The following is a 23879-nucleotide window of genomic DNA, read 5'->3' as shown; positions in this document are numbered from 1 at the left end:
CTGCTGGACTGTTTCGATCCCACTCCATATGTCCTCAATTTAAGCATCACTACAACTCTCTCTCTCTGCATTGTATCATACTGCACTGCAGGGCACAATCCTATGTTACCTGAGTTTAGAAGTAATCTTTTCAGGCTATTTCAATTTTCACATTAAAGAGCCTGCTGCCTGAAACTTGATGATTACAGGTTTGTAAGGACAGGATCAAACAGAAGAAGATGCTAGCAGGGAGTCAAAATGAGAACATTATTCTGCAGAGATGGCTGGTTTCCTTTAAATAAATTCAGAGTCGTCTGCAGCAACATTGATCTACGTATGGCATTGCAGTTAAATATTACTGCAGATCTATTCCAGCACATTTCTTGTGTGTAACTACAGACAGGAAAATAAATTTACGAGACTGCTGGTTTTATCATTATCTCATTGTACCTCTGGATTATTAAGTACAGAGGTTGAAGAGTTAAGAAAAGCTTTGCAATATATAAACAGTTACACATATAATGACTTAAGCAATAAAACTATCAATTATTTTGTCTGCTGATTAAATACTATAAACATTGATTTAATACTTCCAATAATCAATTTCTTTTTCAATGCAATTAGTTTTTATAAACAGACAATAACTGTTTTTTTGCCTGAAATCTGTCAAGTGTTCTTAGCTCACATTACATCTTCGCTCACATTACTGGTTGTTAATACAGTAATTCTTTAGCAATGAAACACTCTGTCATGTCAGCATACTTACAATCTAGATAGTAAATACCTGCACTGTTTTGTGCATTGATTTGCTGTTCATTGAAAAAAACAATTTACCTAAAAACACCACTGCTCACCCCTCAAACATATAAATAAAAAAAAAGGGTTTTGGACATACAGATATGAAATCCATTAAAATGTGATATTTGCTCTATCAAGAGGTGTCAGGCACATATTCCTTAATTCTTGAAAATATTTAAGGACGCCAGTACTAAATTAAAATGTACAACTGTTTTAGAACCAACCAGTTTGTAGCCCTGGCTGTATGGCTGTGCATGGGGGTTAGGGAAGCAAGACACCACACACCTCATTTCCCTTTGCAGTCTCCCTGGTCCTTCTGTCCTGGTGCTTAGAGATAAATGGGCCATGTACACTGGCTACTCCCCTCCTTAAAGCAGCTGGTTGGGAAGAGGCATGGAGTGGGCAGAACCTTGGCCCCAGCTCTCTAACATGTCAGCTAAGGCAGCTGTGCTGGCACATGGGGGGAAGTAGTCTGCCACTCGTAAGGGCCAAAAGTAGATTACTATCTTCTCCCTGGCCCACAGGAGCAAAGGGGTGTTGGAGCACAGAAGAAATCAATATTATCACAGCCTTTGAATCCTCCCTGTTGGAGAATGGAAAAGCAAGACATGGCAATACTGCTCCATTCAGGTATTTTAGCGTTTTGTGCCTTCCATAAACAGTTGGAATCAGGTTACTTTCATGTTTATTTCATCTTCATCACCTCTCATACAGTGATCTTACCTTTCTGCTAGTTTTCACTTTCAATGAAATCTATCATCTATTACTTTGATTCTCTTCTATTCCATTGCTTATCTGCACAATAAATTACCTGTAGAGGAAGTGTTTTGAAAGTGAGAAAGGAGAAATATAAATCACTTCTTAACTAATTTGCAATTATCTGTAGCTCTGGGCCTAGGATTGTCATGCCCAGATGTCTGGAAAGTTTAAAAATTGAGTGCTTGACAATGGTGAACCTGGGAGATTTTCCACACTCTGTGTCATGACTGGGGCTTGGGTGGTCTAGATGGTTGGAGCAGTGGCAATCAGACCTAGGAGTTGAAGCAGTTATGGTCAGAGGCCAAGAACATTGCCATGGGTCCAAGCCGGATTCAGGAATCAGGAGTCAGTGCCAGGAGTCAAAGCTGGGGTCAGGAGTCCAAAAGCAAGCGAAAATGCAAGTCCAAGAAGATCACTACAACTGGCAGAGGAGTCCACATTGTTGCATGGACACTTCCTGAAACTTCTCCTGGGCTTCAGTAGGGTACCTTGACCAATCAGGGGCCATGAGGGAAGCTGTGAGTTTGGCTTTACAAGGTCGTACTTCCTGTTGTACTTATCTCCACAGATAATGCACACAGCACTATTGTGGCTGCCAGGTGGTATTGCAGCAGTGTCTATGGTCCCACAGCCCTGGGTTCTAGTCGCCATAGAATCTCACAATATCAGCCATTTTATTTACTAGAACTTGAAAGCTTGCCTCCCTTGTTTTATTTGAAAGAAGCAGCTGAACATTATGTCTGATTGAAAGATACCCTTTAGGGACGGGGATAGGCTCTCTCCAAAGTAACGGCATTCATTATTTAAGGAAGACATTAATTGCAATTTTGGATGAAACTATGTATTATAGATTCTGATAGTAAATCTTTGGGAGCTTTCCTCACCCAGAGGGATTCAAAATTTAGAGATGAAAGCCACAGTATTGTAAAATCCTTGAGGCAGGCACTATCTTTAGTTGTGTCTTGTACATCAACCACATCATTAGATAAAATAACAAACACAATAAATAAAGCAATGACAATTAGTGGATCCACTCCTGTAAAGGACCCGGGAGAGGGGTTTTAGAAAGTTCTCATTCAAACATAGGGTGAATAGGAATAAATTTTCCATTTTACTTCTTCAGGGAAAAGGAAATAAATTTGTGATTCTCACGTAATTCTCAGGGAGGGGAATTGGAGAAACGAAATATATTTTATAAAGATATTTGGGATACTAAAACTATAATTTTACAATACAAAAAAACCTTCAAAGACCATGTCTTCTCTGTCAAAAGAATTGGAAGAGAAGATCTCTCTCTCATCAGGTTAGCTAAAAGTCAAGGCAACTCAGACTGAGTCATGCATCCTATATAAGGGATTGAACTAAAGAGAAAATCAGAGCTGTTTGTTCCAGAACTAGATATTGAGCTTTACCAGGCCAAGGATACCCTATATTTCCTCTGCATTTTTTCAGAAAATGGTTAAGTGAAGCAATGGATAAGTAAAGCAAAACCCATCCATTTTTCCCCAGGAAGGTTGATTAAAAATCAGTTAAATGTTAAGTTAAATAGGGTTGATAACAAAATACAATGTATTGCTATACTTGCAATGTATAGGCATTGTGTTTTGACATTTGACTATTTCTGGATGGTTAACAGAAATACCAAAATAACTGTACATCTGGCTTGTGTCTGTTCACTAATCCAAAACCAGTGAGGATTATGGTGGTATTCATAGAGAGGTGTAATTCTCTATTGTCATTGAAATAGAATCTCTTTATTTCGCTATATCAGCACCTCCCACAATTTTTAGGTCTGCAAATTTATGTGCAGATGCAGGATTGAAACTATGAAAGTGAAAGTTTCATAGTTCACCATGGGTCTGCTTGAGGTCAAAGATGTGTATGTCCTGCAGGAACAAGCCTTACCCAGAAAAAAAAAAATCATTGGACCAATTCCCTGGGAGTATTTGGATAAGATGTTCATCATGATATTGCTGTGTAAAAAGCTGTGGTCTCTAAATATTAAATTTGGCCATAGAGGATTCAATGCTCGCCAGATGTTCAGATTAAACTGTACAAGGATGCCTCACAGTGGGAAATTCTTTCTTCAGTCTCAGCGAGTCTAACAGCAGGAAGTTATCTCAAACTAGATAGATGCAAGAAGGCAGTGATCGCACCTACTTCAACATCTGATGAGGCTGTACAGTATGCAGACTTAATCTGCAACACTGTTTGATATGGATTTGGCCTTCTCCTCCTGGTTTCCTTTCCTTCTTTTTTGTCTTGTTTTTGGTATCTTATTTCTTATTCAGTCATTTCTGGAGTACTTTTATCAGTTCAATTTTGCTTTGTACCTTTCCTCTTTAAAATGACGTAAATTAGAATTATGATGAATTAGCTATAATAGCATAGACTGTGGGTTTTATATGCCTACCATCAGCTGTCATTACATGCCCTTTTCTTACCAGATTTTCTAAGGGATCACATCTGCTCAGTATGGAGGTTATGAAGATCAAACAAACATCAGCGTGTCCTGATTCCAACTGTTTATGGAAGGAACAAAATGCTGAAATATCTGAATTAAGCAGTATTGCCATGTCTTGCTTTTCCATTCTCCAACAGGGATGATTCAAAGGCTGTGATAATATTAACAAGATCATAAGATTGGCACAATAGCAATAAAAAAAGGCAAAATCTAACAGCAGCTGGGTGACAGTGGTGGAGGTGGCTTATGAGGACCCTAGGGAGGAAGTAGAATTTGATCCAAATATTTGTTTCCTATTGGTTCAATGTGAATGCCATTCCATCATGCAGGAGGTAAAGAAAGCTCAATGTCACAGGCAGACATGCTGTTTGATGTGTTGATCTGCAAGTAACGTACCTTGGTAACAATCTTTGAAATATTTCATAGCACATTTTTATTGTGGTCCAGCACTACAGCTATCCCAGCAGGCCCTGTTGATCACATGTCACTCAGGACAGAGATGCTACTTTTTAAATGTTGAAAAAATGAAAATCTGCTTGTACTACTGTTATTTTAGGATTTTTTCCCCATTATATATGACTTACTGCAAGATCTATAATTGCTCAAAGACTGAAGTCTTCAGATCTCTTTTCAGTGACCGAGTGAATTTCCATCTTTTATGGTTTAAGACCAGAATGACTGCAAAGCCACTTGCATTCCTCTTCTTCTGCATACAATAAAATGGATTTCTAAATTTAATGATCTATCAAGTAGACCCTTTTAATGTGTGTTTGTTATGATTACATTTATATTATGTGAAAATTACCTTGCAGTGCAAAACAAATGCTCTTCTAGGATTATATGCATCTACACAAATGGATCAAGTTTAAAAAGGATACAAGTGATATTGTAAACGTTAAATATTGCCACTGATGAACCCAATTTGTCTAAATAAGTAAATATGTGGATGAACTAGTTTCCATAATTTTATAAATGCAATTAGGTATTTAAATTTAATAAATTCTTTAAATTCTTATGGGAAAACTTTTCTATATCTAGAGTAGGGTTGCAACTTTCTAATTGCACAAAACTGAACACCCATACCCTGCCCCTACCCGACCCCTTCTCTGAGGGCCCCCCTTCTCCAGGGCCCCACCTGTGCTCGCACCATCCCCCCTCGCTCTGTCACTTGCTCTCCCCCACCTTCACTCACTTTCACCAGGCTGGGGCAGAGGGTTGGGTGCAGGGAGGGAGAGTGAGGGCTCTGGCTGGGGGTGTGGGCTCTGTGGCGGGCGAGGATGGGGGGTTTGGGGTGCAGGAGGGGGCTCTGGGCTGGGGGGCAGGGTGTGGGCTCCAGGAGGGAGTTTGGGTGCAGGAGGTGACTCCAGGCTGGGGCAGGGGGTTGGGGTGTGGGTTCCTGACATCACTTACTGCGGCTCCCAGGAAGCATCTGCCAGGTCCCTGCAGCCCCTAGGAGTATGGGCAGCCAGGGAGGCTCTGTGCACTGCCCTTGCGCCTGCAGGTGCTGCCCCCGCATTTCCCATTGGTCGTGGTTCCCAGTCAATGGGAGCTGCAGAGCCAGCATTGGTGTGGGGGCAGAATGTGGAGTTTCCCTGGCTGCCCATGCCCCTAGGAGCCACGGGGACCTGGTGGCTGTTTCCAGGAGCTGTGCAGAGCCAGGATAGGCAGGGAGCCTACCTTAGTCCTGGGCCTCCGCTGCGCCACAGAAAGGACTTTTAACTTCCTGGTCGGCGGTGCTGACCAGAGCCGCCAAGGTCCCTTTACAACCAGGTGTTCTGGTTGAAAACCAGATTCCTGGCAACCCTAATCTAGAGGTGAAGAGTAATGTAATACAAGGGAGGATTTTTGCATGTAAAGTAAATATCATAACAAAACACTCCCTTTTCACAATTCAGACCCTGACAATTCCAGAAACTGTGGGGACTTACTAAAGAAAATGTTGTAAACAATTATACAATGAAAATATTACACACAAGGGGTGAATGCCAACTTAATGGAACATACTTTATCCATCCCACTTCTCTAGAACTGGATGAAATATTTTGGACAAAATGTTTTGTTTTTAGTTTCTCTGAAAAATGCAAATTCGGGTTGACCAAAACATTTTGCTAATTTGTATCAACTTCATTGAATTGTTTTGGTCAAAAACCAAATAAACAAAACAAACAACTCTGAAGAAGTCAAAATGTTTATGATTGAAATACTCATTGCAGGAGCTCAAGAAGAGAAGCATTCAGCAAGGAGGAAGAGGAGCCCTGAGGTAAGTATGAAGAGAAAGAGGCTACATGGGAAAAGGCCCAAGAAACAGCAGCAGCAAACTGAAGGAAGCAGTACATGGCTGATGTGTGTTGGGTTGTTGAGCTGGGACCTGGAGTAGTGGGTGGGGCTGGGTCCCCCATCAGCTTATTAGTGAAGTGGAACTAAGCCCTGAGAAAGACAAGGCTCTGGTAGGAAGCCCAAGTGAAGGACAGGACTTAAAGGGGCTGAGAGACATGGCTGAAGACTCTGTTGAGAGCAAACAGTGTGTTTGCTACCCCGGAAGGGGTTCATACAGTTGACTGTGACATTTGGCTGGAGGGCTGAGTTGTTAAAGACCCACCTAGTGATGTAGGCAATGTGCCTGAGGCGTGTGTGTGTGTGTGTAGTGGAGGACTGCAGCTCCACACCCAGATGATGGGAGACTCTCAGGAGATGAGTGGCCCTGTCAGACACCCCTCTCTGGTGATGGAATGGAATGAAAGCAGTAGGGGGAGAAGGGAGAGAAAATGTACATTCTTGAGCCATTTTTGAATTGCAAATATTTCTTATACACAATCTGTGTCTGAAAAGGTTTTTTTTCCTAGCCCTGCAACTATACCACTCATTCAGACTCTCATCTCCCATCTTGATAACTGCAGTGTTTTCTCTAGGCTCACAAAAAACACATTTGCCTGCTCTCCAGTCCATACAAAATACTCTCTCTAAAATGATATTCCTGGTTCACCAATTTTACCATGCCACCCCCACTTGGAATCGTTACATCAGCTCCAACTTATCCACAGAACCAAATCACAACTTTCACAAGTTTGCATAACTCTTCCCCGCCTTTGTCTCACTTCACATTACCTGCCTGTCTCAGCAATTCCTCTGCCTTTTCCACTCATTTGCCAGCTTCTCACACAAACATATCCATGCCTTTTTCATGCTCCTCCTTATCCATGCAATGACCTTTCTGAGCTCATTTATACAGCTCTACCCTCTATCCTGAAGCCTCTCCTGAAGATACACTTCTGCACTAAGGTCTACAGAAAAACGAGCTGACTTACACTGACAAGTTTGAGAAATAATTGATATAACTCTGTGGAAGGAAGTAGAAGACCATAGACGTATGCTGACCGCTATACGTGGCCAAGATATCTACAAAAGTTGTAAATTCTACAGACCCATTCTGACTGAGCTAGCAGCTAAAAATAGTCATGAAGCTGTGGCAGTGCGAATAGCAGGAGAGCTAACCACCACATCTGAGACCATAAGTATGGCTCTCTCCTTCCATCCCTGGTGTTGCCACAAATGCATTTATATTTTTAGAGGTGCAGTAGCGAGCTCAATTACAGCTAAAGTATGTCTCTTTGAACTAGAATGTACACCTCCCAGCTCCAGCGTAGATGTACCCATAGTCAAGTACTACCTTTGTCAGCCTAGGAGTATCTGCTTCTCCCTCCCATTTGTCTGTCTTTAGCCTGTGAGCTCTTCAGAACAGAGAACATGCCTACTTTTCTGTAGGGAAGAGAACCTAGTCCTTTGTAGACATTACTGGAAAATATTCTTACCAACTAATAATTTGCCCTTATTGCCAATCCTGTCACGGTGACTCCTGAACCTTTGTATTACACCTATTTGTATCTGATAAGACAAAGTCTGGGCCCAATGCTGAAAGGTGTTGCATGCCTCAATCCCTTTTGAAGTCAGCAGGTCAGATTCATTACTGGTGTGACCCAGTGCAATCCCACTGATTTTAATCTGTTTGCTCTTTTTCTGTAAGTCTGAATTTGACTTACTAGGAGCTATAAATTCTTATCTGTGCCCACAGCAGGCTATCTCTGGGGACATTACTTTGCGAAAAGGGAATTTGTCTGAAATGTATGCTTTAATAAAAAAAAAAATCTTCCAGATCTTATCTAGTTTTTATACCTATATTAGAGACAAGAAATTCAGTGAGCCATTTGCAACATATACATGCATAGATTCGTGGGTTTTTTTTTTTTTGGCAGACAACTTATATTATACCTTTTAATATCCTTGACTCCTGGAACAGGTTCCCTTTTAAAAAGTCATATTCTACATTTAAAAGCATCACATTTGTTATTTTGTTTGAACCTCAAGTCCTTTTAAAGCTGTACACTTTCACAATCGAGTTAGAAGTAATTTCAATATGAGAAATATTTGAAACTATTACAAACTTGTTAGTTTTAATACTTAGGGAACAAGAAAAGTTACTCCTATAAGTTGTGGTGGTGGTGGTGGTGGTGGTTTGTTTGTTTTTTAATGTGACTTATAGCAGTAACCCAAGAAAAAGGGCTAGAGAAAAACTTTGCTTTAAATGAGGCTCAGTGCAGCCTATAGGCAGGAATTAATTCTGAGCTGTGAAGTGTTTTTTTGTTACCAGTACTGTTACTTTCAATCTTGCTAAAAAGCAAAGTGACATCTTTAGTGACTCCAGCAGGATTAGAGTCCAACATGACTGTACAAATATATCTTTGTCCTGCTGCATGTATTAGTTAACATCAGAAAAACTTTACTGTGTAAATATTAATGTTTAATGAGAAACTTTCAATGTTCTTCATTAAACAGCCTATTCCTTACTTCAGATTACAGGTCTCTGATCTCAGTGGAGCTTCTGATAATCTCAAACCGGGCTTAGAACACCTCAAGCAAATACTGCACATTCCAAGAAACAGTATCACTATAAACCCAATTCTCTGACATCTTTTGGGGAACACCTTAGCCCTAGTTTATGCTAGAAAATTAGGTTGGTTTAACTACATTGTCAGGGTATAAAAAATCCACACACTTGAGTGGCATAGTTAAGCCAATTTAAGTCCCTGTGTAGACAGCACTATCTCAACGGAAAAATTCTCTGCCTCTCAGGGAGGTGCATTACCTACACCAATGGAAGAACTTCTCCTGTCAGCACAGGTAGTGTCTACCCTGAAGCGCTACAGCAGTGCAGCTGTGCTACTGTCATGCTTTAAGCGTAGACAAGCCCTTAGTCCCTCCTTATAACATAGTACGGAAAAGAGAAAAATCTCAAAAATGGTAGGGAGCTGGGCAGAAGGAAAGACAGATATTCCCTCTTGTTACTGCTATGCAGCTTGAGACAGCAGTACCTCCATACAACCAAAAAGGGGTCATGGCCAAAAGAATAGTCTCTGTTGTTTATATTAGAGTAGTTCCTAAAGGTGCCCAATTGAGATCAGGGCCCCATTGTGCTAGGTGCTGCATATACACATAGTAGGAGACAGACACTGCCCTAAAGATCTAAATAGACAAGACAGACAAATAGTGGGAGAGAAGAGAGGCAAAATGACTTGCCTAAGGTCACAAAATAGATAAATGGCAGGGCTAACAACAGACCTACTGTCTCCTGACTGATAGTCCTGTACCCTAGTCATGAGACCACTTTGCGTCTCTAGTCTACTGTGATGGAGAACATGCTTTTTAAAGACCACATGAAAATATCTGGCCCATTTAATACTTCTTGAATCAGCATTAACTCTGCTTCTGCACTCTTAATGGTCAGGTGAGTGCAGGAACTGGCTGTCAGCCAATGACAATGCTGCTGAGAGCTGGCTATCTTACTACTGATGTGGGAAGGAGGTGTGAGGAGCTCAGCAATGAAGTAGGTGGGCTACCTGTGGATTCTAGAGCTCCATTACTTTTGTCAAGCCTGCATGTGGTTTTGAGTGCTTTATTCACTCTGACATGTTTTTACACGGGAATGGAGTGATATGTTCCCTTGTGCTAACCCACTGGCCTGGAACACCATTCTATTCTCCTTTGCTCTGAGCAAGAGAATCCATTCCCTCAGTATCACTTTCTTTTCTTTTTACCTTATACCTCTCTCTGTAAAGTGTGTGTGTGTGTTTGTTTTTTGTTTGGGGTTTTTTTTTTTTGGACAATCAGCATGAAGGACGCGATAGCTCGAGGGAATGGCTTTGCAGTGATAAGCATTAGGTTTGAAATATCTAGATTCCTAGAACAACAGCTTCACAAAATTCTTTATCCTTTTGAGCTAGATATCTTTGGAGGGAGCTAAATGAGTAAGTTTCAGAGGAGGCCTGACAAAATGAAGTTGTCTGTGCTGTGCTTGGACATTAAGAATCCCATAGCATTCTGCATAAAATAGTGGTTTATCATAGTGTCCCTGACTCAAGTCCCTCCATTGTTGTACAGCATGCTGTGCTGTGCACCAGTTGATCTCTTCACCAGAGGTGCAACACTTCAGAGGTGTTGTAGGTGGTTATTTCTATATTGCCTGTAAAATACCATGCACACCTGTGACAAAGAAAATAGGTCACTGTATTGAGGAGCTTACACTCTAAGATGGACACAGAATAGGTTTTCTTTTTAAACCTCTTTTTCTTTGCAGGAGAAGCCTTGGCAAGATAGAGGAGCTGGATCATGATGTTGCATGAATCTATAAAATAAGTTTTAGCGCTCTCTCCCTCCCACAAACTGAGGGGAAAGGGAATGTTGAACTGAATGTCTCTCTAAGACCCAGCATCCCTCCAAATGTATAATTTTGCAAGCTAAATAAAGGGTGGAAGGCTTGAATCACCCCTCTGCACCAGTGGGGAAAGCTACTGTGGAGGAGAGAAAGTTATGTTTAAAGTCCTCCGCTTCCCAGGGGAGCCATAACTTGTGACTTATGTTCCTAGACACTCTGATCATGCCACTTCCCTTGCCAGAGCACCCAGCTTTTGGGGAAGCGCTGGCTTGCAGGCCCACTGGAAAAGTGGAGGTTGTGAGCACCTATCACTGTTTGAACACCAGCCCCTCCATCCAGTGCTTGTATAGAAGGCAGTGGAATCTGTGTTTGAACCTGGTCCTAAAATACCAAATTCATCAACAATCCTTGATAAAAATCCAGATTCCGCCAGCTTCCCCCTCCCCCCCCAGTAATGTAGGAACGAGCAACAACTTCCCATTTTACTGTGTTTGTTAATCCTGTTAGTGGAAGGCTGTGAGTTCAGGTGTGGCAGCTTGAAACATGGCATTTCTTTTAGCAGATGGAAAGATAAAACCGGATGGGGGAAAGGAGAGGAGAGGAATTAAAAAAAAATCAGCTGTCTCCGCTCCAATCAGGTTTCCAAAAGCGGAGATACAGCTGAGAGGTACATGGTACTGTTGTGAGAGTGGTTACTTACTAATGGCCTAAAAAGTCTATCACCATGGTAAACAATTTTCTGTTGACCCTTACACTCTGTGTGACTGCACCTATGCTTTGAGATCCTGCAGGAGGGAAGGTGCTATCCATTTGTACAACAGTGGGCTAAATTTTCTGCTGGTGTATATGGGTGCAGCTCAGTTGAACTCAAGGGAATTGCACTAGCAGAGAATTTGGCCCAGTGTTACTGTAGAATAATAAAATAAATGTTTAGTTTATTGTATTACAAGTTATGTAAATAGAGTTGGGCAATCAGAATTGGAAGGGGAAAGAACTGGGAAGTTGATGGGGAAGGAGATGAGCAGAAAGCACAGGAGATAAAAAAAGGATTGAGAACAGGAGAAGGGAGATAAGAAGAGCAAGTGTTTTGCAAACGAGAGAGAAAATTAGAGGAAATTGGAGTGAAGAAAGGAGTTCTGAAGAAAAAGATACTTTTTCTACATTCCACTTTGTAAGATAGAAAGGAAGATATAAAAAAAGAGGACTGAAGGGAATAGGGGATGAATTTATTTTGAAACACATTGCCACTTGGCAAAACAACTCATTGTCATTACTAACTCAAGAGGCTGGCCAGCACTGTCAATTTACAAAGAACCCCATCTAATGTTATGTGATTAGCTCAGGTGAGCCCCTGTTCTACACTGTATAGAGAGTTTACTTTGCTGTATGTAATAACCTCTTACTATATTGTAGCATGTATGCATCGGTTGTTCCTGTCTCTTCAGACTCCTATGCTCATCTGCCTCTGATTTCAGGTACATGAAAGAAATCGAGAAGCTGATGAGAAGGGAACAAAGCTGAAAATTTTATGCTTCTGAGGTAATGAAAATAAAAATAACATAGAATATCCCAGTGAATCCTACATGATAGCAGAATAATGATGACATTTGCCAAAAGATTGCCCACATTTTCTCCAGTTTTAGTAAAGAAATGGGAAATAATTGCCCTCACCACTTTCTTGAGACCCTGTCTATGACAAACAAATGGTGACTATCTAAAAATGTGTGACAGTGATCACTGTAAAGCAGAAACAAAGACTGGCTCCGGGGGAACAGCAACTAGATATATGGTAGGTAAAACACTTTGCTGCCCATTGCAAAACCAAACCAAAGAAAAGCAATTCTCCATCAACCTTAACATGTTACACTATTCTAGATGAGAGGATAGTTTTAACTGAACTTTAATGCCTTTAATACAAGTGAGTCTAAAATTATAGATTACATTTTATGGGCCTACTTCTTATTTACTTCTGCCCTTGTACATTGCTTTGGAAGTGTAAAGGGGCCTTAAAGTAGGAATAAATTAAACCCAGTTTAAGGCCCATTTGCACTACCAGAGTAGGGTAAAGGGGCTTTAATGCAAATGAGAATAAGGCCCTATATCCCAAATGCAGTAAGGGGCAATTGACCAATAGCTGAGTGTCAGCACATCATTGTTAGTATGTTTGCTGACGAGTGTCTTTAAGCAACACTGTAGTCTTATGAAAACTTTGATTCAGTTTTTGCTCTTTTCTACTGTGTCCTCTATAACTCACCACCATCCATCCTTGCTTTATTCTGTCTTACACTTCATAGGACTTTATCTTCCATGCAGTGGTTGTCAAACCTAAAATTCACTAGAGGCATTTTTTAGAGACCCTATTATGCCTAGAAGTGTCATTGCTAAGGTCCTATTCCTGCAATTTGAGTCACACATGCTTTTGACAAGAAATAAAGGCAGATCATTCCCCCTCCCTCTGCCTCCCGATGGTAGAAGGGCATGAAAATCTTGCAGATACACGATCAGGGATACAGAAGGAGAAAGTATACCTCCTTCCTCCCGATTCAGTGGTCCTCCTCTGTCAAACTGAGGATTTCTGTATAGAGAATGCTGGATCAGGGCAGAGCTAAGGGGTAAGCATATTTATCCTCTAAGCCATATGAAGATACAAATTACTGAAATAGACTAAATTAGGTTAAATTTTTGAGCCAATCCCACTGCCTGATGTAAACCCCATCAACACTCCCGATACTGAAGTGGAGTTCCAGGGGTAGCAGCAGCAGCAGCTGGCAGAAGAATCTTCAGTAGCATTGTCCCATTGACCGTAACATTGAATGTGATCGCCCAGCAGGCCCCAGTGGTAATCCCAGGACACCTGGCCAGTGTTCAGACAACCCTGTCCTTCAGCAAATCTCAGTAGACGTGTGGGCTCTCAGTGGATCTGAGACCCTTGCTCTCAAGAGAATGGACATCACCTTCCCTACAACTGATGAACAGAGTGTAAACTGCAAGGGGAACTTCACAGATTAAGGCCAGCAGGAACCGTTATGATCATTTAACCAAGTGGATCCTGTATCAAGCCTGTAACTTCTGTCTGAGATAGAGCATATATTTAGAAAACTTCTAATCTGCATTTAACAACTTCAAGTAATGGAGAAGGACTGTAAAAATTTGCAGCTTAATTCTAGTCTGAATTTGTCTAGCTTCAGCTTCCACTCACTGGATCTTATGTTTGTCTGAGAGATTAAAGATCCTTCTATTATCAGAAATCTTCACCTCATGTAAGTATTTCTAGACCACGAACAAGTCACCTCTTAATCTTTTTTTAAGATCAATAGAGTGAGCTTCTTTATCTCATTGTAAACTTGGTTTTCCAGACCTTGAGTAGTTCTAGTCACATTTTTCTGAGTGCTTTCCAATTTGTCAACATCTTGTGTCCACAGAGGAACAGGACACCATATTCCAGTAATGGTCTCACTCGTGCCATATACAGTGGTAACAATACCCTCATACTTCTACTTATTATTCCCCTTCTTATAAATCCAAGGACCACATTTACTGTCTTACCCTCTGTATTACACTGTGAGCTCACAGAAATCTAGTGCCCTATACTGACTTTTTTCCCTGAAAAGCGGATGATTTGAGCCAAAATTCACATTGATTATAACTACATATCTCCATTGGATATTTTAAAATGTATAGTAGTCAATCAAAGAACATACCAGTTTTAAACTATAATATATATTAGATTTTTGTCCAGATGCAAATCCTAGCAACAATGATTACCATGCAACCACACTAGGGTTTTTTTAATGTAAAATGTTTGCTTAGACTGATAAATAGATTTAACACATGAAAGGCTAGTTCAGATAATTACGTAGATGATTTTTAAAAAAAAAAACAAAAGATCAGAGAGAATAATTCTGCCTTTCTCATTATAATAATGTTAATCTGTGGCTTCATTGTATCATATTAAGCTGTATTAGTTACATAATGATGTTGAACTCTCAGTTAACTGATCTGTGGGTGGCTTAATGAGTCAGATTTCTATCAGGGAAACATTGAATTAAAACATGATTGATGACCATTGCAATATTATCAAAAAGATACTGAGACAGTCCTATAATTTTGTCTGTGACTGCTGAAATTTAGCAACTTCCTTTTACTGTACAATATATGAATCCCCTTAACCAGTTAATACTAGAAGACAAGATTTCCAACAAAGACAAATACTGCCAACATCATCAGGTTGGATACTACTTTCAATAAAAAAATTATTTCTACTTTCCCTATTTTGTCTCATTTTGTTCCTACAGAAGATGAGTATCTTTAGTCCCATAAAGATGAAGTGCTTGTCCATGGGCCTACCGTCTCAAGATGGATGCATTTGTGGTTACTACATTTGGACTTGAGGGCTTTTGGAAGTTCAATCTTAGATGAAGATTATCTCTAAGCCAGCAAACTCCTAAATTCAACCATCACCCAGATCTGATCTCATAATCCCTCTCTTTGCTTCCACTTGTACTTCAAGATTCAAGGTTCACTTTACGTGTACACATGCTATGTGAATTATGAAAAACAGTTCAGCCATCAAACCCAATATGCACAGTGTGGTCCAAGATCTAGCCCTAAGTAGATCCAATACAAAATCACTTTTTAAGAAATCACTAGGTAGCAAAGACTTTCTTCAGTTTCCATGTGTTTTTCTAAAACAAGAAATATACAAAATCAAATATGATGTGACAATCTATGCTACATTTTTCTTTCCTTTGTCCAGACATACTAGTATTTGCAGCTTCATTCAAAAGGCATAAATCCAAGTTAGTATTTGTGTCAACCAAATCAGTAACATATCCATAATTGCTACTTACAATTCTGTGTTAAAAAGTGATTTGACAGTCTGCTTGTATTTGCGGTATTGCTCCCATTCAGCTTTGGCATGGTCTGTTACTAACTCTTCTACAGGCACTTGAGGTATGCCTAGCTTCTCAGCAAACTGGTTAGCACCCATTCCAGTGAGCATCACATAAGGTGTCTAAAAAAAAAATCAGAGAGAGAAACAGAATAGTAAAAATAATCTTCAATGCTATCAACCGCATGATACATTAAAAATTATTATATTTAAAGTCTCTATTCCTTTAGCACCCAGAGGCCCTAATTAGAATCACAGTCCCATTCTCATAGGCATTCTGTAAACACATTTGAAGAAACAGACCACTGTGCAAAGAATTTTTGGTCTAATCAATATACTGTAGGTTTAAAAGATTCTTAGGCTGATGTATTGCAAGCTGCCTCAGGAATTTGGACTTCCAAGTTCCACTGGAATTAATGGGAACGGTGCACGTAAATTTCTTAGTATTGAAAATCTCAGCCTTAAGGTTTGAAGTACAGTCTAATTTGTCTTGGGGCCTACAAGAAGGCAAATTTTAGTCACCCACTTAATTTCCTCTGTGACAATTATGCATGATACCAAAAAAAAAGAAAATGATTTTGGTTCACTTCTCTTTATTTCTCCCCTTTCTCATTTAAATCTCACTGTCTAATTTTTCCCATTTCTTTCCTTTAAATTCTTTTCTTTGCCTTCATTTTTTTCTTTTTTTCTTTCTTCTCTCACTATTTTCTTTCTTCTCTTCCTTAAGTTCAGGGTCAGCAGATGAATATCATGGTATTAATAACTACTCTCATTATTAAATTGTGCTTTACTTGCAGCACTTCTGAGAACAAAAGATACCACATTCCTATTCTGTGGTTGTATACAATGTTTCTCCACAGAGTACAATAGAAAGCAGTTAAAAAACCCTTTTTAAAATATGGAAGGAAATCCTGTTCTCTACTCAATGGCCTTCTGCAGAACTGGTGTTATTCTACTCATCTGCACGGGGTAATGGAGCAGGATGTGGGGACCCTGCACAGAGGGTCCACATACCAAGTCCACTATAAATCCAATCTCTGTGGTGACTCTCTGCATGTCCTATAGATCAGGGACATGAGCAACAGGATCGGAAAGATACATTCTTACTAATTAGACTGTAGTAATGCCCAGAATACACTAAGCATTTTCCAAACACAAAGGAAAGATAGGTTTGACATGGTCCCTGTGGGGCAAGCAGCAGCCACTACAGTCATGGGGCTACAGCAGTAGCCACAGAGTGACTCTTCTTTTACTCTCTACCCTGAGGGAAAAGGGAGGATTTGAGCCTGAGGCAGGAGCAGGAAAGATCTGGACCATTATTTGAGTGAGTTAGGTCAGTTAGGTCCAGGCGCGCCCTGTCTCCCCAAATGGAGGAGTCACATTCTGCCCACGTACTTATATAAAGGATGGTGATGCTTGTCCTAGCCACAAGTGTTGAAGAATTAGAATTAGTGTAATTAAAATTCCTTTTGGTTGGAAATATGAAAGAACAACATTTTTCAACAGTATCAGTTTTACTTGTTTCTCAAATCATCCCATGAAAAAAATATTTCAACTGAAGAAATACTTTGCAGGCAATGTGCTGGCTTAGATAGGAAAATGAAGTCTGTAAATATAAAAATAAGTAAACAAAAACTATCAATGTATTGTGTGGATGTAAAACTAAATTTTGGTGAATATAGATGTTCACTTTACTCCAGCACTAGAGGACAAGTCTTATTTAACTTCAAAAGAGTGAAGGTAAAAAGAACCCTGCACTTTGAAAATTCTGTATTATTTATCAGTCTAAAGATACTTTTTCTGACTGGCTTCTGCCCCATATAATAATCCTGTAACAACCTAGTCACATTTTGTAAAACTGTATTGGAGGAACACTAACATATCATTATGATAAAGCCCCAAATGTCATTCTTAACACAAATGGATTAGGGATTTGATATGTAGCACCACAGCCCCAGCGTGCTAACCAATGAGCATGACAGAGAAGTGATAAATGACCTCAGCCTACCTATTATGCAACACAATCCATAACCTCTGAGTCAAATCTGTGGTTAAACTTGTAACTGTACTACTATACATGAATTTTCTCAGTCAAACAACTTCCCATGAGAGTATGCATCAGATTTAATACAAGTTGCTGAACTTATTTATCAAGTTCCTCAGTCTAATATTTATCTATAACACTTTTGTTGATATAGGTTTGAAGGTACTATGGATTTTTTTATAGTCTGCTTTAAATAATACAAGCTCATATTTCTTGGAACTACCCTTGAACATTCCTTGTACTAAAATAATATGTAAAAATAAAATGCAGTTCATATTATCAAATACTCCTAAGATTCACGTGCAGTACAATGGAAACATTTTGTTATTTGGAATTAACTGGAACATTTTACAATATATTTATGCTCACAGAAAAAGCAATGCAAAGTCTGAAATGCTTATAGGATCTGATTCAAATCCCATTCAAATAAATTGGGGTCTTTCAACTGACCAATGATTTTTTGATTAGGTTTATACAGAATCATAGATGACAGATGGAAAAGACCTCCTAGATCATCCAGTCCATCTCCCTAGCAATACAGAATAATACTTATTGTATATTTTCCAGTGTTTTATTCAAAGTGCTAAGGCTTCTGTTGGCGCAGAGAATACTGTACAGCCTGCATCTCATTGGCAGAAAGATTTTCCATTATTATTATTAATTTGCCTGACTGTAGCACATAGGAAGGAGAATCACTCACAGAATAAAAAGACAGTCCCTGCCCCAAAGAGTTTACAACTGAAGTACAGGAATAAAAAAAAACCACTACAGTGGGTTATAGGCCCACTCTTTCTTTTTTTGTGCACCCTAACAGTCTCACTGAATTAAACATGACATTTAGGTGCACAAGGAATTCAGGCTCAGGCCCTACAACAATATTACGATACATCTAGGAAGCAAAACTGTATACATATGTAATATGAAAATTGTACTTGTTATGCATTTTTAAAGCTTATATTTTATCAGTATTACAAATAAACTAATATGCTAAAATCACTAGCATAATTACTTTCATACACTATTATCATCAATAAAAATAATATACTTTGATACTAACACAATTAGAACAAAGTTCATGAATAAAAAATTTGGTAATGCAATAAATAGAGCTTCTGGGAAATGCTGATATTGCTTCACATGGTTTATAGCTTTGCTATATGTTTCAGGAACTATTTTAATTTCTCTCCTGGGGCAGAAGTAGAATGGCAATGAGAAGAGTAATACAACAGTCTTGTTATTCTGGATGTTCATGCTGCATCACCAAGTTGAATCCATTTTAAAGAGATGCTCTATTACTGTTTGAGGAATTTGTATTGCTCTAAAACACAGTGGATTCTGTTAATACTTCAAACACAAATTATAACATTTCAGGCAAATTTTATATACTCACATTTCGTAGTACTGGAATGTTTATTTGATGTCACAGGGTTTGTTTTAGCCATGGTTTGATTTTTCAAATATATGCTGATACTATATTCCAATACAATGCAGCCAATCCCATCTGACATTAATTATTAGGCAGTGAGTTTGTGCCTAGAAAACGCAAGGCGTATTGGTTTTGCAGGTAAGTGTTTGCAGATGTCCTATATCATGTGCTGCCCAGGCAGAGTGTGATAGGGTGTCTTCTCTTTGCATACTCCTTTCACTGCCTATCACAGAATAACTAGGGCATATGAAGGGCAGTGAGTGAAGATAATTGGGGTAAAATCTGCATAATTCATAGCCTTGTCATGTTAAATACTCTACAGCAGCTATTTTCCACTAACACCTGCTTCACTGTAGGAGCATCAGCAATATGTATCACATGAACAATTAGGGAAGGGACACTCTCATTGTACAGTGCCAATGAGGACACAAATGGAGGATGGTAGAACAATACCACAGTTAGCTATGGAAAGGGACATGGGCACAACCAATCAGGACATATATCCAACAGCAGTCCTAAGAAAGGAACTATTCTGCCAATAGCCAACTTATTGATAATTTGATGAGCATTATGGCAACATGAGAGTTTCAGAAACAGCCTGATACATTATAAGCAATAGATCTCTATAAAAGCCACAAAATTAAGGGATGATACACCCCCACCCCCCAGACTGAGGTTTAATGGCAGCAGAGCAAAGTGAGATGTGTCCCTATGAAGCTCACAGAAAAGCACAAGAATGGGACTAACTATGCCAAGACTCTCTGCTATACAACATAGCTATCAGCTACAAGAGGTTAGTCATTTGTAGGCTCTTTTAATAACCTATGGCTATGGACAGTGATTGTCCAAAGCCTTGATCTGTATGGGCTTTTGCTGGTATTACCACAACTGTGCACTGGCTCTCAGTGGTGCATAGCTAGGATCTGATCCTCAGTAAATCAGAGAAATCCCTTATGTAAATAAAAAAAAAGAGGAATGTGTATGTGAGAGGAAGATTTTCACTATCTTTCCCCCCATTTCTCTTTTCCTTTAGCACAGTGGCTATAGGGATTTCTCCTTTTTAAATATGAGTTTGTCTTTGCATCTGAAGCCTGAAGTCCTTCCCCGACCTACCTCCCCGGCCAACAAGTTCAATCACTTCTCCACATTTCCTTTTCTCATTTCCTACTTTGAAATACTGCCACAAGCTAAATTACTGTTACAGAACAGAAGGAAGAAATGGGTTGTGGAGAGAAAGGGAAAGAGATAGTAGAAACAGCAGGCAGAAGAAACAGGCCTGATGAGATTACAATCTTTGGATGCCATTGTAGCTGCAGCCTATAATAGTTTAAAAAGAGGAGAATCCATATAGCCAGGAAGTTGGTTTATGTAAGAGTCCCACAGACACGAACAATGCTTTGTCCTGATAGTGGGACTCAAACATCATTCATGGTGGTGAAAGGCTAACCTAAGCAATTTACTATTTGCTAATTTGGTTCTTTCTATGGTACATGCACTCCTGCCACCAGGCAGATTCAAAATTGCAGAGGCGACACTATGAACACTTTGAGCCAGCTGCTATAACATGTTGGGAGCTCAATACGCAGAGCAGCTGATTAGTTCTTTATCCAGTTAATCCACATGAGAACACACATGTTACATCCAGGACAAGTCACAATAAATTAGGCAGTCAGCCTGAGACAACCAGAAGTGATGCATCATGTATAGAATACCTGGACAAGGAATGCTGGGATGAACAGGGATCCACACACGCTAGTAGCCAGTTAATAGATCAGGTCTGGCTCACATTAACAACAATCATTGAGCAATCAGCCAAATCAAATATGGACTAAGTCTGAAAAAACGTAACACTTTCAAGTTAGATTCACACTTAATTTGTGACATACCATTTATGTGCTGCAGCCAGCTGATTTTGGTGTACCAGCTCATTATTCTGATGTCACAACAAGGTAGTGTTGTACAACAAAGTCCAATTATCATTAGAACTCTGTTCTCTGAGACTCCTGGTCACCATAGCAGCATAGGACTGCAGGCAGCTCAGTCCACACATAAACACACTGACTCACTGTCTTTCCCTTTGTGGAGAACTGCAAATCACCTCACACCTCACAAATTACATCACAGATTGACAAGGCAAACCTCTGTGACCATGGGAAATCCTCCTCCCTCTGGAGCTCGTAGATTGTATTTATAGAGTTCAAGACCAAAAGGGACCACTGAATCCTCAAGTATGACCTCCTGTATATCACCAGTCATTAAATAACATGAGTATGGCAAAATTATATCTTCCAGAAAGACATTCAGTCTTGATCTGAAAACATCAAAAGATGGAAAATCCACCACGTCCCTTGGAGGTTGGCTCCAGTGATTAACCACCCTCTGTTAAAAACATGTGCCTAATTTCCAATTTTTATTTGATTGGCTTCAGCTTCCGAACACTGGTGTTTATGCCTTTTTTATACAGGGTTAAAGAGTCCTTTAGTACCGGATATATTCTCCCTGTGAAGGTGCTTATAAACTGTAATCAAGTCATCTCTCAATCTTCTCTTTGATAAACTAAACAGATTAATTTCTTTAAGTCTTTCACTGTAAGGCAATTTCTCCAGCCCTCAATTCATTTTTATTGCTCTTTTCTGCACCCGCTCCAATTTTTCCACATGCTTCTCAAAACGTGGATACCAGAACTGTATGCAGCATTCCAACCACACCTAGCACTGATCCATGAGGAACACCACAAGAAACATCCCTACTCAATGATTCCCCATTAATGACTACTTTTTGAGGTCTGTCAACCAGTTCTTATTCCATTTAATATGTGCATTATTGATACTGTATAGTGCTAATTTTTCAATCCGAATGCCATACAGTACTAAGTCTAACTCCTTACAAAAGTCTTAACTGTGATGCGTCTAAGTAGCCCAACCACACAGATGACCTGTCAAGGTTCCTCCCCCACTCTGAACGCTAGGGTACAGATGTGGGGACCTGCATGAAAAACCTCCTAAGCTTCTCTTTACCAGCTTAGGTCAAAACTTCCCCAAGGTATAAAACATTCCACCCTTTGTCCTTGGATTGGCTGCTACCACCACCAAACAAATACTGGTTACTGGGGAAGAGCTGTTTGGACACGTCTTTCCCCCCAAAATACTTCCCAAAACCTTGCACCCCACTTTCTGGACAAGCTTTGGTAAAAAGCCTCACCAATTTGCCTAGGTGACTACAGACCCAGACCCTTGGATCTTAAGAACAATGAACAATCCTCCCAACACTTGCAACCCCCTCTTTCCTGGGAAATGTTAGATAAAAAGCCTCACCAATTTGCATAGGTGACCACAGACCCAAACCCTTGGATCTGAGAACAATGAAAAAGCATTCAGTTTTCTTACAAGAAGACTTTTAATAGAAATAGAAGTAAATAGAAATAAAGAAATCCCCCCTGTAAAATCAGGATGGTAGATACCTTACAGGGTAATTAGATTCAAAACATAGAGAACCCCTCTAGGCAAAACCTTAAGTTACAAAACAGATACACAGACAGAAATAGTTATTCTATTCAGCACAGTTCTTTTCTCAGCCATTAAAAGAAATAATAATCTAACACATACCTAGCTAGATTACTTACTAAAAGTTCTAAGACTCCATTCCTGGTCTATCCCCGGCAGAAACTAGCATATAGACAGACACACAGACCCTTTGTTTCTCTCCCTCCTCCCAGCTTTTGAAAGTATCTTGTCTCCTCATTGGTCATTTTGGTCAGGTGCTAGCGAGGTTACCTTTAGCTTCTTAACCCTTTACAGGTGAGAGGAGCTTTCCCCTGGCCAGGAGGGATTTCAAAGGGGTTTACCCTTCCCTTTATATTTATGCCATGACCTGAGCAAGGTAAATGAAAACTTCTGCAAATGAACAAAATGGCTATAGGTATATTAGGAATACAAAGAAAGATTTGAACCTGACGCTCAATGGAGATAATTATTACTGCTTGGGCTTAAACATAACTATCATGTTCCATTTAAGTGTGCAAGATAGGTTCTCACTGTCTGGCTATCATGAAAATAAAGTGCATAACCAGCTACACAGTGGGAAAATGGTAACTGTGCAGCTGGTAATAGATACTTGCAAGGCTCTGTAATGTCTTGCAATTACAATGCATGTACTATATTAACACAATGTCCATATGTGTTTGTAAACATTATTTTGGTATTCCAAGGGAATTACTCAAAATGAAGAAAAGCAGAAATGTAAAGCAGCAATATTTGTGTCTGGGTTATTAATACTATAAAGCAGCCAAGATGTAGTGTGTTAGCAGCCTTCGTGTAATTGATGTAACAGAAAACAAACACCGTATGTTCATGACACCAGAGTCTATGCTTCTTTTATATAATGGATAGATTCAATGAGGCACCCAACGGTTAATTCCAAAGTAGGTAATGACCTAGCAATGTCACTAATGCTTCTAGATGAGGTTGCCACACACCAAACTAAGCACTCAGGGGGCATTTATGTATTTATTCATCCATTTCAATTTCAAGATATTTGTACAGCACTCATCATCATTGTATCACATGGCCTTAGGATATCACTCTTGATTAACAGGGAATAATCCATGCAAATGCCATGTAAAAAAGAATGCAGCCTTCAAATCATGTGAGGAATCTTTACCAATACAGATCAAAATCCAATACATACAGTAATCTAGTTTTGAATACAGCTCAGAAGACAGCTTTAGCATACTGAACAAATGTTACAGAATGTACTGTGAATAGAAGGGGTGCTGTTGAACTCCAGACAGCTGTTAAACCCAGAGATCAGGTG

General features: G+C 39.6%; 1 protein-coding gene across 9 annotated transcripts in view; it reads right to left on the bottom strand.

The window, feature by feature from the left end:
• LOC125634449 (isoaspartyl peptidase/L-asparaginase) overlaps positions 1-23879 on the bottom strand; it is a 258209-nt gene that overhangs the window by 128831 nt on the left and 105499 nt on the right. For all 9 annotated transcript variants that reach the window (XR_012667582.1, XR_012667583.1, XR_012667584.1 and 6 more), the window contains exon 4: positions 15557-15720. Coding sequence is in view for 5 of the 9 variants with exons in the window: in XM_075126503.1 (XP_074982604.1) it covers positions 15557-15720 (164 nt within the window). In the remaining 4 variants the exon portion in view is untranslated. The remainder of the gene's footprint in view (positions 1-15556; positions 15721-23879) is intronic.

The sequence above is a fragment of the Caretta caretta genome, chromosome 3 (assembly GCF_965140235.1).
Source record: "Caretta caretta isolate rCarCar2 chromosome 3, rCarCar1.hap1, whole genome shotgun sequence".
Lineage (NCBI taxonomy): Eukaryota > Metazoa > Chordata > Testudines > Cheloniidae > Caretta > Caretta caretta.
The sequence above is the reverse complement of the archived record's forward strand: the minus strand, read 5'-3'. Positions and strand labels throughout refer to the sequence as shown.